At 39.3% G+C, this 15927-nt stretch overlaps 1 protein-coding gene across 3 annotated transcripts in view; it reads right to left on the bottom strand.

Moving 5' to 3' along the window:
• CUTC (cutC copper transporter) overlaps nucleotides 1-15892 on the bottom strand; it is a 33069-nt gene extending 17177 nt beyond the window's left edge. Inside the window, exons 1-5 of one of the 3 annotated variants that reach the window (XM_055560584.1) lie at nucleotides 15680-15892; nucleotides 11874-11945; nucleotides 5607-5666; nucleotides 1926-1991; nucleotides 1089-1124 (exon numbers count right to left, since the gene is read on the bottom strand). In XM_055560584.1, the coding sequence (XP_055416559.1) occupies nucleotides 1089-1124; nucleotides 1926-1991; nucleotides 5607-5666; nucleotides 11874-11945; nucleotides 15680-15740 (295 nt within the window). In that variant the 5' untranslated portion in view covers nucleotides 15741-15892. Of the gene's footprint in view, nucleotides 1-1088; nucleotides 1125-1781; nucleotides 1992-5606; nucleotides 5667-11873; nucleotides 11946-15679 lie in introns of all 3 variants that reach the window. The other 2 variants (XM_055560582.1, XM_055560583.1) reach the window with 2 other exon arrangements.
• Between the last annotated feature and the right edge of the window lie 35 nt (nucleotides 15893-15927).

Genomic DNA, 15927 nt, shown 5'->3' with positions numbered 1-15927 from the left:
CAGATAAATATTTACTTATTTAAATGATTTCATATTTTAAAACTTTTTGTTTTTGGCTAGCTTCAAAGTTTTGACTTTTAAGCAATCTAACATTTTTTAGTTATTGCTAGTTTATAAGAAACATTGCTAAACAGTAAGTCAAGAAAACAGTTTTCTGGTGTTATTCATTTCACAAATTAACAAGGATAACAAATGTTTCATATTGAAGTTCTATAAATGGATGCAAATGGTGGTGTCCACTCTCATCTTAATCTTTGGACAATTAGTCAAAAGAACAGAAAGACATTCAGTAATTTCTCATGCATATCATCAAATCAAAAAAAAATTGAAGATTTTTTTTTTCTTTTCATGTGCAATAGCAGTGCCTTAAAGGCAAAATTCACACTTGTTCCTCCATTTTACCAATGCTAGGCAAAAATGTATGGGAACTGTAACTGCCTGATTTAGAGATAGGAAGCATTTTTACATAAAATTATTAGACACTTTTTAGAAATCATTCTCAAGTAGACAAGCTATCAATAATGTAAAATAGTTTTGTGCACTATAGTGAACATCTGTTCATTGACTATCTAGCACGTATTTTTTCTCTCCTCTTCCTAATATTATCCAATTCTTCACTGGAAATCCAGCCCCTTTCTGCCCATGAATTTGGGAACGTTGACCTCACTCCGACCTCCAGAATGGTCTTATCTGGTTTAAGTCAAGCAGTACATTTTATTTCCATTGGTCACAGTGATTTATTCTTTTTGAGACTGCACATGACCTGAGGCGATGCAACAAAAATAAATCTCAAGATTCTTGCTTGGAATTCTGTGACAAGTACACACACTTGCAGGCAATGCTTACTCTTTCCCTCTATTATATTCCACCACCAGCACCTTCTGCCTTTAACAACTTTTCATAACTAAGGCTTCATATTTTCTAGAAATTGTGCATTTCTAAATTTACAACTGTTAGTCCCATGACAGGTATAAAAAAAAACCAATTGGTAACAGTATAGAATTGTGTTTCATGAAAAGGTTGTGGCATTTGGTGAAATGAGAAAACTGACACCGTTCAACAGAACTTCTAAAATGGAAATGACTCACCTCGGTGGAAAGTGACTGGCAGAGGACGGCAAAGAGCTATTAAAAGAAAATCACATAACAACATGAATGAAGAGATAATCACTGATTACTATTTACAGAACTCTCCATGTTAGACAGGACTTTTTTATATTTTCTTTTCCTAAGTGAAGACAGTGAGCTAAAATAATAATAATTTAAAAAATGGTAGTCTTCCAAATTTAATAGTCCTGTGTTTCCATTAATCTCTAACTTTCATATTTAAAAAAACTGTCATCCACCCCTTGAAATGAAAATTATACAATCTGGCAACTATAAGGACAGCACTACATCTATCACTTACTCTTCTGAAAATCTTTAAGAAATACTCTGGCCTAGTAATATAAATACTTTGCCTCTGTGTTCTCTATGTCTCCCCATCCTTACCAACTGGAACAGCTTTTAAAGTTTTTGCTGCTATGATTAAAGAGATCAAGGTAAATTCCCCTTAAATCCTATAGGAACAGCAGCATAATCCAATCTATTGCAGCTGAGTCAGGGGGATTCTGTAGCACATACCGTCTACCTAAAACATCTAAATAATAGTGTTTAAAACAGGTGAATATAAATGCCTGCAGGTGTGAATGAAAAGCCAGTTCTGTGATTGCATTTTTCTATATAGGGACTATTCAATGCAATCATCTTTAGGGGCTTTCTGGTCTCTGATACAATTCTTACCCACAAGGGACATGCACAGTTCTTTGTCAATGTGTCCATCTTCAGTCAATGCCCCAAATACCAAACCATCAGCACCATAAAGCTTGGCAAGACGAATGTCAGCCTTCATCACCTCAACTTCACGATCTGAATATAAAAAATCACCTCCACGTGGCCGAATCATCACAAAAACTGGGATCTGGACATACTGTTTCACTACTTGAAGGACACCTATAAGAAAGGGAACAGACTAATTAAAATTCAAATGTAAGCTAAAAGTTTAAGGAAGTCAATAAAATATTACTGTATTGGTCTTTTACATTTGCTCTGGTGTTATCACTTCTACAAGGAACAGAAGAGCTGATGGAGTAAAAACCATAGAAAGATGATCTAAAGGAAAAAGGAGACACTGAGAAGAAAAATGTACCTATAGTAGAAATTTACATAATAAAAAAGTCAAGGGTAAAAACAGCAATTTAGAAAACAGAAGTTACTGCATTTTAAAAGCACTGTTCAATTATGCTTTAAAAAATTTTTTTGTTGTGCTTAACAAAAATTCTTTTACTGGAATGTGACATTTAAAAGTGTAACAACTACCAGGCTCTATGTTCTGCCAATGTATTCCCTAAGATCTGGTTTCTCCTTCCTAATGATTACATCTCTATTTAAAACCTGCTATACAGATGGTTACATAGTTTTAAAGTTTATGATTCCTACTAGATGAAGATATTTAGTAAAGCCTTTTTTAATAAGAGATATGTAAAAGGGAGCAATGTTGCACTTATTTGTGATGCTAACAGGCGATCTATGAACAAAAATGAGGGCTTCCCTGTTGGCTCATGCGTAAAGAATCCACCTGCAATGCAGGAGACACAGGCGATGAAGCTTCAATCCCTGGGTCAGGAAGATCCGCTGGAGTAGGAAATGGCAATCCACTCCAGTATTCTTGCTTGGGAAATTCATGAACAAAAATAACCAAATCTGACACAATTTGTGACTAGTTCAGAAACTCTCAATGGTACCATGAGTGTTTACCTAATATGAATTTACTTCTTTTTCCTTGCTACAAGAACCCCAGTTCGTATGGGACACCAAGCAATGACTGGTGATGGGCATATTATTGCTGGCTTGGCCCATTCACATCATGCATGACTGCTGTTGCAAAAAACAGACTGCCCTCAAATTACAGATATGTTCTAGGTATTTCATAGAATGGCCAGGGACTGCCGTCTTTTATTTTAGTGAGAAGAGTCACTAAAAGGCCATTGCATACATAAACCTTTTATAATAAATAATGCTATCATCCATCTCAGAATAAAATAAAGGAGTCAAAAATTCATATAGGGACTTCTGCTTTTGACCAAGACAGAGCAACAGGAACTGGATTTACCCTTCCACTTATTAAAAAAAAAAAAGACAAAACATATCAAACAATGGTTTGCAACAAAGGATAATGAACCCTTAAAGATGGAAAACAAATGCGGTAAGCTCTCCTATTACCCATATTACTACCTTGAGATTTTTCCAGGTCACAGCTTAGGGAGGTCAGAAGAGACCCTCCCCACCTGACCCCACTTATCTCTAATACTCAACTGAGTACCAACTGATGTATGCATGCAAGGCAACTACACAAAGCCAGGGAAAGATCCACTGAAAAAAATCAGAAGCAATACTGCCTGTTGTTCATCAGGCCAGGAATAATGCCTGCTCCCACCAGCCAGACAGGAAAATTTCAAGATTCATGGAGCACTGGGTAGAGTGCAGAAAGGGTCTTGCTTCAGTAGCGGGGAATAATGAACTCTAGACTGACCACTGTTCCAGACCCACGTAACAAATTTTAAAAACATTACCCAAAAGGAACAAACTGTTTCCAAGTAACCTAACTGCTCAAGAATATTCATAGGAATACAAAAATATCCAGTAGCCAACAAAGTAAAATTCATAATGTCTTACACACAATGAAAAATATCAGGTAGGAAAACAAGATGGATCATGAGGTAAAAAATCAATCAAACAAAACCAATCAAAACTGATACATATGTTAGAATTAGTAGCCAAGGCATTAAAATAGCTACTGTAACCTTAGTCTATATTCTAGTACTCTTGCCTGGAAAATCCCATGGACGGAGGAGCCTGGTAGGCTGCAGTCCACGGGGTTGCTGCTGCTGCTGCTGCTAAGTTGCATCAGTCATGTCCGACTCTGTGCGACCCCACAGATGGCAGCCCACCAGGCTCCGCCGTCCCTGGGATTCTCCAAGCAAGAACACTGGAGTGGGTTGCCATTTCCTTCTCCAATGCATGAAAGTGAAAAGTGAAAGTGAAGTCGCTCACTCGTGTCCAACTCTTCTCGACCCCATAGATTGTAGCCTACTAGGCTCCTCTGTCCATGGGATTTTCCAGGCAACAGTACTGGAGTGGGTTGCCATTGCCTTCTCCATGGGGTCGTTGAGTCGGACACAACTGAGCAACTTCACTTTCACTTTTCATTTTCATGCATTGGAAAAGGAAATGGCAACCCACTCCAGTGTTCTTGCCTGGAGAATCCCAGGAACGGTAGGTAGAGCCTGATAGGCTGCCATCTATGGGGTCGCACAGAGTCGGACACAACTGATGTGACTTAGCAGCAGCAGCAGCAGCAACCTTATTCTATATGTTCAAAAAAGTTTAAAAGGGACAAGAGATATAACAATAAATTCAAATATCTAGTGATAAGAACTATGATATGTGAGATGAAAAATATAGTAGCTAGGATTAACAGCAATTAAACACTACAGAGAAAAGATTAGTACACTTGAAAACAAAGGAAGATTTATAGAAAATGAAACAGAGAAAAAAAAATTTTTTAAGGGTAGTTGTGGAACAACTTTAAGCAGCCTTATTTAAGTTAGTTGAAGTCTTTGAAGAAGGGAGTGGAGGACACTAAATGTTGAAAAATTTCCAAGTGTGATGAAAAGTATAAATGCACATGTTCAAGAAACATGAAGAAAACTACACTCAGGGACATCATAATCAAATGTTCAAAACCAAGAATAAAGGAAAAAACCTTAAAAGCAATCATAGAAAAGAGACAAATCACACAGAAAAGAAAAACAGTTTGGATGATAGATTTCCTGTCAGAAACAATATAGGCAAGAAGACAGCTGGAGAAGCATCTCTAAAGTCCTGAAAAAATAAAACTGTCAACCTAGAATTCTACACTCAGCAAAAATATCTTTCAAAAAATGGGGAAAGATGTTTTCAGATATACAAAAGCCGAAAGAATTCATTACTAGCACACTTGTACTACAAAAAATGTTAAAAGAATGACTTCAGGCAGAAAGAAAATGAAACCAGACGGAAATACCAGATCTATACAAAGGAAGAGCACCAGAAATGGTAACTACACATGACTAAATACATGACTGTGTTATTTTTTTACTCTTTATAGTATAACTGACTCTTTAAACAAAAATAATAACAATGAAGTGTGGAGTTTTTAACATATGCAAAAGCAAAATGACAACAGCACAACGAGTAGGAAGGGAGAAATGAAGACAAAAGCCAGGATACCAAGGATGCCAGAGTGGAAAAGGTAAGAAAACCAGGGTCCCTGACAGCCTGCAGAGTATATGAACCAATATTAATAGTAATTTAATCTCAACTTTTTGATACCTAAAGGGAAAAAAATATCTATTTGATCACATCTACAACTGACAGGTTTATCTGCAACTAGAAACATTTCTGATACGATATTCATGGCACAGTTAACATGTTAGTAACTTGAGTAAAAGATCCCAATAACAGATTATCAATTGTCTCTAGGCTCTGTGAACTCCTATGAGGAAATCCAAAAAAATGGACGCTTACCCATGCTGGGTGTGGTTCCTCCTTCCAACAAGCCAGAACATAACTCTATGCGACCAGCACCTGTAATAAAAAAGCACTGCTCAGCACAATAATTTTTTTAAATTAAAAAATTAAGAAAAATTTTGAAAAGCATTGCTCAAAAGTATTAAACAGAAACATTTTTTTCTAAATAGAGGAACAAAGAGGCTTAGAAAGTGAAAGAAATCAAATTATAGAACTAAACTAAAATTCTATTTTTAAACCCAACTATATTCTCCAACCCACATTATGTTACTGAAAAAGTCAAATTTAACAGTTAATTCAAGTTAAGCTAGGTTTCTTAAAATTTTTTATTATAGGGTGGCCTCTATATATAAGAAAGTGACTTATAATAAAGAAATTTCTGGACTGACTACAGTGGAATGCTAATTCATTGATTATAAAAAACAGTGATCTTTTCCAAGACAGTCTTTATTATTCTAAGCTTTAAAAAAGCACAGGTTACTTTTAAGTAGCTTAAGAAAATGCTGAAAGCCAAAGAACTATCAGACTACAGCATCATGTCAAAAGGTCTCAGAAGCCAGCTTGAAGAGGCTCCTACTGGCTAATAAGCATCATCACAAAGACATTTTGAGCATCAACAAGAAGAACAACTATACTGGATTCAAACATGTCAAATATGCCTACATCTAGGCTCGTAAAGATAAAACAAGAGTACACTGGAGGATAGAGAACACATAATCCCCAATATCAGTAAACAAGGAAAAAGCAGCAAGCACTTATCCTGCCTTTCTTATACAAACTGAACCTCAGTATAACAAAGCAGTTGGTGAGGGAAAGTTCTTTATAGAAGCATACTGCTAATAAATTAAAAATAAATGTTAGACATAACATAACACCATTTTATAAACCCTACTAAAATAAGCATTGCTAAAATTATTAGGTGAAAGCTGGTAGGAAAACCAGGTGGATCAGGCTGATAATATCTGAATCCACTGATCAACCTTAGTATCATAAAAACCGAAAAAACTAGGATGTTATATCCCCTGATGAGATACAAAAGGGAATATGCCATTATCTATTAAGTCTTTTACTTTTAGTTGCTAAATTGTGTTCCACTCTTTTGAGACCCCATGGACTGTAGCTCTCCAGGCTTCTCTGTCCACGGAATTCTCCAGGCAAAAATACTGGAGTGCATTGCCACTTTCTTCTCCAAGGGATCCTCCTGATCCAGGGATTGAACCAGGGTCTTTTCCATTGGCAAGTGAGTTCTTTACCAATGAGTCAACAGAAAACCCCATCCATAAAGTAGTGTTATAAAAAACTCAAGTCTGAATCTAATTAAGCCTTTAGGTTAACTAAAATTTTACAGGAAATGCAGGGGTCAGAGGAATATAATAAATAACACTACATATACAGTCAGCAAAATGTAGAATATGAAATACTTTATAAGATGGAAAAAAAAGATGAAAATCAGTTTAACAAACTGTAGAAAGAAGAGAAAGAATTAAAGAAAGAAAAAAGGGAAACAGATTGAAACAGACATAAAAAATGACCTTTCTATCTTGATTCCAAGAACTGTAAAATAAAACAAAACAAAACTGTGTGAGCCAGTTGGGGAAATCTGAAAACTAACTGGGTATTTTTGATGCTATTAAGAAATATTATTTTTAGAGATATGATACTGATATTGTGGTTATTATTCTATTTTTTTTTAAAGGCCTTTACCTTTTCAGTTCAGTTCAGTCAGTCAGTCGGGTCCAACTCTTTGCAACCCCATGAACTGCAGAATGCCAGCCCTGCCTGTCTATCACCAACTCCCAGAGTTTACTCGAACTCCTGTCCATCGAGTTGGTGATGCCATCCAACCATCTCATCCTTTGTCGTCCCCTTCTCCTCCCATCTTCAATCTTTCCCAGCATCAGGGTCTTTTCCTGTGAGGCAGTTCTTCGCATGAGGTGGCCAAAGTATTGGAGTTTCAGCTTCAGCATCAGTCCTTCCAAAGAATATTCAAGACTGATTTCCTTTAGGATGGACTGGTTGAATCTCCTTGCAGTCCAAGGGGCTCTCAAGAGTCTTCTCCAATACCACAATTCAAAAGCATCAATTCTTCAGTGCTCAGCTTTCTTTATAGTCCAATTCTCACATCCATACATGACTACTGGAAAAATCATAGATTTGACTAGATGGACCTTTGTTGGCAAAGTAATGCCTCTGCTTTTGAATATGCTGTTTAGGTTGGTCATAACTTTTCTTCCAAGGAACAAGCATCTTTTAATTTCATGGCTGCAGTCACCATCTGCAGTGATTCTGGAGCCCCCAAAAATAAACTCTCTCACTGTTTCCATTGCTTCTCCTTCTATTTGCCATGAAGTGATGGGACCAGATGCCATGATCTTAGTTTTCTGAATGTTGAGTTTTAAGCCAACTTTTTAAAACTCTCCTCCTTCACTTTCATCAAGAGGCTCTTTAGTTCTTTGCTTTCTGCCATAAGGGTGGTGTCATCTGCATATCTGAGGTTATTGATATTTCTCCCAGCAATCTTGATTCCAGCTTGTGCTTCATCCAGCCCAGCATTTCTCATGATGTACTCTGCATGTAAGTTAAATTGCTTATTGTTAAATAAGCAATACACAGCCTTGATGTACTCCTTTCCTGATTTGCAACCCGTCTGTTGTTCCATGTCCAGTTCTAACTGTTGCTTCCTGACCTGGATACAGATTTCTCAGGAGGCAGGTCAGGTGGTCTGATATTCCCATCTCTTTCAGAATTTTCCACAGTTTGTTGTGATCCACACAGTCAAAGGCTTTGGCATAGTCAATAAAGCAGATGTTTTTCTGGAACTCTCTTGCTTTTTTGATGATCCAACAGATGTTGGCAATTTGATCTCTGGTTCCTCTACCTTTTCTAAATACAGTTTGAACATCTGGAAGTTCATAGTTCACATACTGTTGCAGCCTGGCTTGGAGAATTTTGAGCATTCCTTTACTAGCATGTGAGATGAGTGCAATTGTGTGGTAGTTTGAGCATTCTTTGGCATTGCCTTTCTTTGGGATTGGAATGAAAAGTGACCTTTTCCAGTCCTGTGGCCACTGCTGATTTTTCCAAATTTGCTGGCATATTGAGTGCAGCACTTTCACAGCATCATCTTTCATGATTTGAAATAGCTCAACTGGAATTCCATCACCTCCACTAGCTTTCTTCATAGTGATGCTTCCTAAGGCCCACTTGACTTCGCACTCCAGAATGTCTGGCTCTAGGTGAGTGATCATACCATCGTCATTATCTGGGTCATGAAGATCTTTCTTGTATAGCTCTTCTCTGTATTCTTGCCACCTCTTCTTAATATCTTCTGCTTCTGTTAGGTCCATACCATTTCTGTTCTTTATTATGCCCATCTCTGCATGAAATGTTCCCCCTCCTCAAACAATCATTTTGCCTTTTTGCATTTCTTTATCTTGGGGATGGTCTTGATCCCTGCCTCCTGTACAGTGTCACGAACCTCCGTCCATAGTTCTTCAGGCACGCTATCAGATCTAATCCCTTGAATCTATTTGTCACTTCCACTGTATAATCGTAAGGGATTTAATTTAGGTCATACCTGAATGGTCTAGTGGTTTCCCCTCCTTTCTTCATTTTACGTCTGAATTTGGCAATCAGGAGTTCGTGATCTGAGCCACAGTCAGGTCCCGGTCTTGTTTTTGCTGACTGTATAGAGCTTCTTCATCTTTGGCTGCAAAGAATATAATCAATCTGATTTCAGTATTGACCATCTGGTGATGTCCATGTGTAGAGTCTTCTCTGGTGTTGTTGGAAGAGGGTGTTTGCTATGACCAGTGCGTTCTCTTGGCAAAACTGTTATTAGCCTTTGCCCTGCTCAATCTGTACTGCAAGGCCAAATTTGCTTGTTATTCCAGGTGTTTCTTGACTTCCTACTCTTGCATTCCAGATCCCTATAATGAAAAGGACATCTTTCTGGGGTGTTAGTTCTAGAAGGTCTTGTAGGTCTTCATTGAACTGTTCAGCTTCATCTTCTTCAGCATTACTGGTTGGGGCATAGACTTGGATTCCTGTGATATTGAATGGTTTGTCTTGGAAATGAACAGAGATAATTCTCTTGTTTTTGAGACTGCATCCAAGTACTCATTTCGGACTCTTCTGTTGACTATGATGGCTACTCCATTTCTTCTAAGAGATTCTTGTCCACAGTAGTAGGTATACTGGTCATCTGAGTTAAATTCACTCATTCCAGTCCATTTTAGTTTGCTCATTCCTAAAACGTCGATTTTCACTCTTTCCATCTCCTGTTGACCACTTCCAATTTGCCTTGATTCATGGACCTAGCATTCTAGGTTCCTATGCAATATTGCTCTTTACAGCATCAGACTTTACTTCCATCACCGGTCACATCCATAACTGGGTGGTGGTGTTGCTTTGGCTACATCTCTTCATTCTTTCTGGAGTTATTTCCACGGATCTCATTATATTGGGCACCTACTGACCTGGGGAGTCCATCTTTCAGTGTCCTATCTTTTCGCCTCTTCATACTGTTCATGGGGTTCTCAAGACAAGAATACTGAAGTGGTTTGCCATTCCCTTCTTCAGTGGACCACGTTTTGTCAGAACTCTTCACTATGACCTGTCCTTCTTGGGTGGCCCTACATGGCATGGCTCATAGTTTCATTGAGTTAGACAAGGCTGTGGTCCATGTGATCAGATTGGTTAGTTTTCTGTGACTGTGGTTTTCAGGGATACTTTATCTTTTAGGGATACTGAAATGCTTGATTATGAAATGACATAATGTCTGGGATTTGCTTCAAAATAATTTGGGGATGAGGTAAGAAAGGTAGAAATATAGATCAGATGGTCTGGAGGCCAAAGGCTTACAAGCTTGTTTTTGTTACAGTATACAAGTTTAAAATTTTTTATGTATTTAAGAAAAACACACATATCATATAGTTTGCCCATTTAAAGTGTATAATTCAACGGTTTTTATCATGCTCACAAAATTTGGCAACTATCACCACTATGCAATTTTAGAACATTTTCATCACACCCAAAAGAAACCTCACAGCCTTTAAGCAGTCATTTTCTCTTCTCCCCAGGGCTCCTCAATCCTTGGCAACCACAAATCTTTCAGTCTACAAAAAATTAGCCTATTCTGGACATTTCATATAAGTTGAATCATATAATATGTGGTATTTTTTTTACTTTTTTTCCATTTAGAATAGTGTTTCAAGATTTATCTGTGTTGCAGACTAACCAGTACTTCATTCTTTTTAATTGCCAAATTAAGAATGATTTTTACCCTTTCAAAGGATTATTTAAAAAAATGAATAAGTGGGAATTCTCTGGTGGTCCTTTGGTTAGGACTCCCACTCTTTTACTGCTGAGGGCACAGGTTCTGTCCCTTGAGAGGAAAACTAAGACTCTGTAAGCTCTGTAGCATGACCAAAAAAAAGTACATACGACAGAGACCAAATGTAGCCAGCAAGGTTGAAATATATACTGTCTTGCTCTTTACGAAAAAGTCTGCTCACCCCTGATACAACTTAAAGATTGGCCATGTACTGAAAATAATTAAAACTGATGGGTACATGGTGATTCATTATAGTATTCTATTTTTGTATATATTTGAAATTTTCCATAATGAAGTCTAAAAATTTTTCTGATGCTGAAATGATGGGAATTTCTATGCTTCTTATTAAAGCAAGTTAGGGTGCAAAAGAAACCTTGAGGTAAAATATATAGCATTCAAAAAAAAAAAAAAGAGATAATGATAAGTCTTGACAATGAAGAAAACATCAAATCTCTAAAATTAATGGCTTAGAAAAAATTGTATCTTTGTTAGATTCAATTTTTTTTAAAAAGTAGGTTTGTAATCACTATCATGGACACTTGAGTCAAAATGTAATCTACTGGGGAAATAAGACTAGAAGATGAGTAGGTTTTCTAGTTGGTTGGTTGTTTTCTTTAGAGACCACAAAGGTTCTCAAGTTCAGTTCACAGGATTCATTTTCAAACTCTTAGATCAGATCAGATCAGATCAGTCGCTCAGTCATGTCCGACTCTTTGCGACCCCATGAATCGCAGCACGCCAGGCCTCCCTGTCCATCACCAACTCCCGGAGTTCACTCAGACTCATGTCCATCGAGTCAGTGATGCCATCCAGCCATCTCATCCTCTGTCGTCCCCTTCTCCTCTTGCCCCCAATCCCTCCCAGCATCAGAGTCTTTTCCAAACTCTTAATGGACTGCCAACTGCCATTCATTCCATAATTTCTCTTACCTCCTCTTTCTGCATTTACAGCTGATTCCACTGAATCAACACACACTTCCATGAGAAACCCATTTGCTGCTCCTAAAATACATGGAGAACGATGAAACTGCATGAGGGTACTTTCCATCCAGACCAAGCTAAACACAAATATTTCACATTTTGCTGCCAAAATCCAAATGTCTAGTAACAGGTAACTAGGTAAGTACACTAGGGTCCATGCATGCAATGAAATATATCAATGCCTGCAGAATCCATTTAAACTTCTTTATAAGGTATATATGCTTAAGAGCACGGATATTAACATATTTGTTAATATGTAATTCTAGACCAGTTACTTGGCCTAAGTTTTCCCCAAAACTGACTTTTTTTGTTGAAAGTTGCTCAGTCATGTCCAACTCTTTGTGGCCCCATGGACTATACAGTCCATGGAATTCTCCAGGCCAGAATACTGGAGTGGGTAGCCTTTCCCTTCTTCAGGGGATCTTCTCAACCCAGGGATTGAACCCAGGTCTCCTGCATTGCAGGCAGATTCTTTACCAGCTGAGCCACAAGGGAAGCCCAAGAATACCAGAGTGGGTAGCCTATACCTTCTCCAGTGGATCTTCCTGACCCAAGAATCGAACCGGGGTCTCCTGCCTTCCAGGCAGATTCTTTACCAACTGAACTAACAGGGAAGCCCCAGAGTAGGTTTTAATACTTACATCAGAGTAAAGAGGATGAGATAATTCATGTAAAGTGAATAGTACCTACTAATTGTACAGGAAGTATTATTAGTTGTCATTAATTAACTATACGTTATTTCCTCTACATGTCTCCAGTTCTCCCTGATCCCCATTCCTGCTCCTAGTTATCTCTTCAAACCACAGTGCTTCCAGCTCTATCTTTGAACACTAAAATCTTCCAAGGTTCAAGTCATATCACATTTCCATGATACTTCTCTCTCCCCAGGTAGAAAACTGTGTCTCCCTTTTTTGAACTCAGATCTCTTTATAATCCAAGTGTTCCTGTTTAAAAGATTGTTTTCTTTTATTATTATTTATGTAGATAGGTGCCTGATCATTCTTACTTGAACTAAAGTTCCTAAGTAAGGTCTTTATGAGAGAAATCTTTATTACTCACAGAAAGCACACTGTCTAGTGTGCTTATAGTACATAGCTCATAGTACAGAATAGACACACAAAGATTTACTAAAGGCTGAATGATTACATGGATGTGAGAGTTGGACCATAAAGAAAGCTAAGTGCCAAAAATTGATGCTTTTGAACTGTGGTGTTGGAGAAGACTCTTGAGAGTCCCTTGGACTGCAAGGAGATCCAACCAGTCCATTCAGAAGGAAAGCAGTACTGAATATTCATTGGAAGGACTGATGCTGAAGCTGAAGCTCCAATACTTTGGCCACCTGATGCAAAGAACTGACTCATTTGAAAAGACCCTGATGGTGAAAGATTGAAGGCAGGAGAAGGGGACGACAGAGGATGAGATGGTTGGATGGCATCATTGACTCGATGGACATGAGTTTGAGCAAGCTCCGGAAGTTGGTGCTGGACAGGGAAGCCTAGAGTGCTGTAGTCCATGTGGTTGCAAAGAGTTGGACACAACTGAGCCAGTGAACTGAACTGAATGATTATAAATTCACAAACATTCATGTATTTACACTAAAGAGTGTGATGAAAACAGTTTTGAATTTTTTCCGTAAGCACATACTTTTCTTAAAAAAATTAAAAATAATGAATGCATACTTCATGCAATAATATCTAGAGGAATGTTCAGCATATGCTGGTAATTATTACTTCTAGGTGGTAGTATTTAAAATTACTTTTACTTTCTTTTTACTTTACTGCTTTTTTTTTCTACCTAATGCTGCTTTTATAGTTTTTTAAAATCAACTTTCAATTTGAAAAACGAAAATCTATCATTCCCTAAAATCAAACTGCAAATGCCTCATTTATTTAAGAGACTATCAGCCTCAAACTCTGAAAGGGCCAAGTGACACTCTATGCTCTTAGCCAACAGCACTGCATTAATTCCATGGGTTTCCTGACAGTTCACCCACATCAGCTGTTAGATCAATCTAACTGAACAGTGCTGTAGGGGTACCATTTCCCTCACACAAGACAAGATCTTGGCAAGAATTCCCCAGCAGTCCAGTAGTTAAGGGGCTTCCCAGGAGGCTCAGTGGTACAGAATTCACCTGCCAATGCAGAAGATGTGGGTTCAATCCCCAGGTAGAGAAGATCCCCTGCAATAAGAAATGGCAACCCACACCAGTATTCTTGCCAGGAAATCCCATGGACAGAGGAGCCTGGTGGGCCACAGCCCATGGAGTCGAAAGGGTCAGACACCATTGAGCAACTGAGCATGTACCAGTGGTTGAGACTCTGGTGCTTTCAATGCCAGGGCCTCAAGTTGGATCCCTGGTTAGGAGACTAAAATCCCATAAGCTGCAGGCTGTGGCCAAAAAAAAAAAAAGAAAAAAAAAGATCTTGGCCAGAAGAGAGTAAGGATGCACATAAAAGGCTATGACAAAAGAAAAGAGTAAGGCAGTTGTCCTAAAATAAGAAGTTATTTGAAGGGATCAAAGAGATTTGTTTGGAGCAGCAGTTCTCAGTGTAGCTGTCCAGTTAAGTCTGGACTAAGGGCCTCTAAGACACTTTCAGAGTCTGTACAGTGAAAATTATTTTTGTAACAATACCAAGATTTTAGTTGCCTTTTTCACTCTCATTCTTTCACAGGCAGAGTGGAGTTTTCGAGAGGCTACCTGACATACTGAATGCAAAAGCACTCCATTTGTAATGAGAATTCCATTACGCCAGACATTAGAGATCTGCAAAAATATAAAACATTTGGTCCTATTCTATTTTTTGTTTGCTTAGGAAAATAGTGATTTTTTTTTTCCCATAAAAAGTGTCAACATGTAATGGGCTTCTGTTTGTGAAAGAAAGAAAGTGAAAGTCGCTCAGTCGTTATCGGACTCTTTGAGACCCCCATGGACTTATCCAGGCCAGAATACCGGAGTGGGTAGCCGTTCCCTTCGCCAGGGGATCTTCCCAACCCAGGTATCGAACCAGGTCTCTCGCATTGCAGGCGGATTCTTTACCTGCTGAGCCACAAGGGAAGCCCTTTCTTTTTAAAAGTCCTGTTTTAATTTCTAACATGTCCAATATCAATAAATTTAACCTATATAAATAAAAAGTCTTTGAGGTTCTCAATAATTTTAGGAGGGTCAAGGCGTCCTGCGATCAAAGTTTCAGAACCGCTAGTTTGGAGGAACCAAGTTTCCGGAGGAGGGACCTGGCAAAAATTCCCTAGCACCTGCCATGCCAGCCGATCCGGTTGCAGCAGGAAGAACTCTTGACTTGGGGCAGCCAAGCTTTGCCACTTTGGAGCGGTGTGGCTTTAGGGACAACCCCTATCCCCGCCGCAGGAGGTTATTAAGCGGTCCCTCCAGGTCAGACACTGATCCAGCGCTGCCGTGAGGGGGTACCAGTATCCTCGTGTGGCGATGGGAAACGCGAGGCTGAGAGAAGTTAACCAACTTGAACACGGTCGCACGACGAGACGAGGGGGCGCCGGGATTCGAACCTACACACATATCTGGCTCCAGATCAGGGCCACTCTCGCCATCAGTCCCTCAGATTCCACACGTTTAAAGCCGAATAACAGATTACGCCTCACAGTGGGGTGTTTGTGAGGAGCAGGAGAAAGTACTTTCAGGGAAATAGTGATTAATCCACTGGCCAGAACCCCCCCGACCCGGCCCGGCCCGCACCCCGCAGCAAAGTCGGCCACCGCCCCCATCCCGCCACCTTCCGCACCCGCCTTCCCGGATGGTATCCGCGCCCGCTTCCGCTCGGAGGAGGCCCCCTGCCTCTTCATGCTCCACGCGTTCGTCCCTCGTGCTTCTTCGGTTTCCACTCAAAGAGTCCGGGTTCCAACGCGCGCAACCAGACAGGCGCGTCCTCCCAGATGCGCGCATCCCTGCGCGTCCCCGACGTCCACGCCCCAGCAGCCCCCGCGAAAGCCCATAAACTGGCGCAGGCGCAGTCACTGCTCGCTCCGGCCT

Source organism: Bubalus kerabau, chromosome 22, assembly GCF_029407905.1.
Source record: "Bubalus kerabau isolate K-KA32 ecotype Philippines breed swamp buffalo chromosome 22, PCC_UOA_SB_1v2, whole genome shotgun sequence".
Taxonomy (NCBI): Eukaryota; Metazoa; Chordata; class Mammalia; order Artiodactyla; family Bovidae; genus Bubalus; species Bubalus kerabau.
Note: the sequence above shows the minus strand (reverse complement) of the source record. Positions and strands in the feature narration are given on the sequence as shown.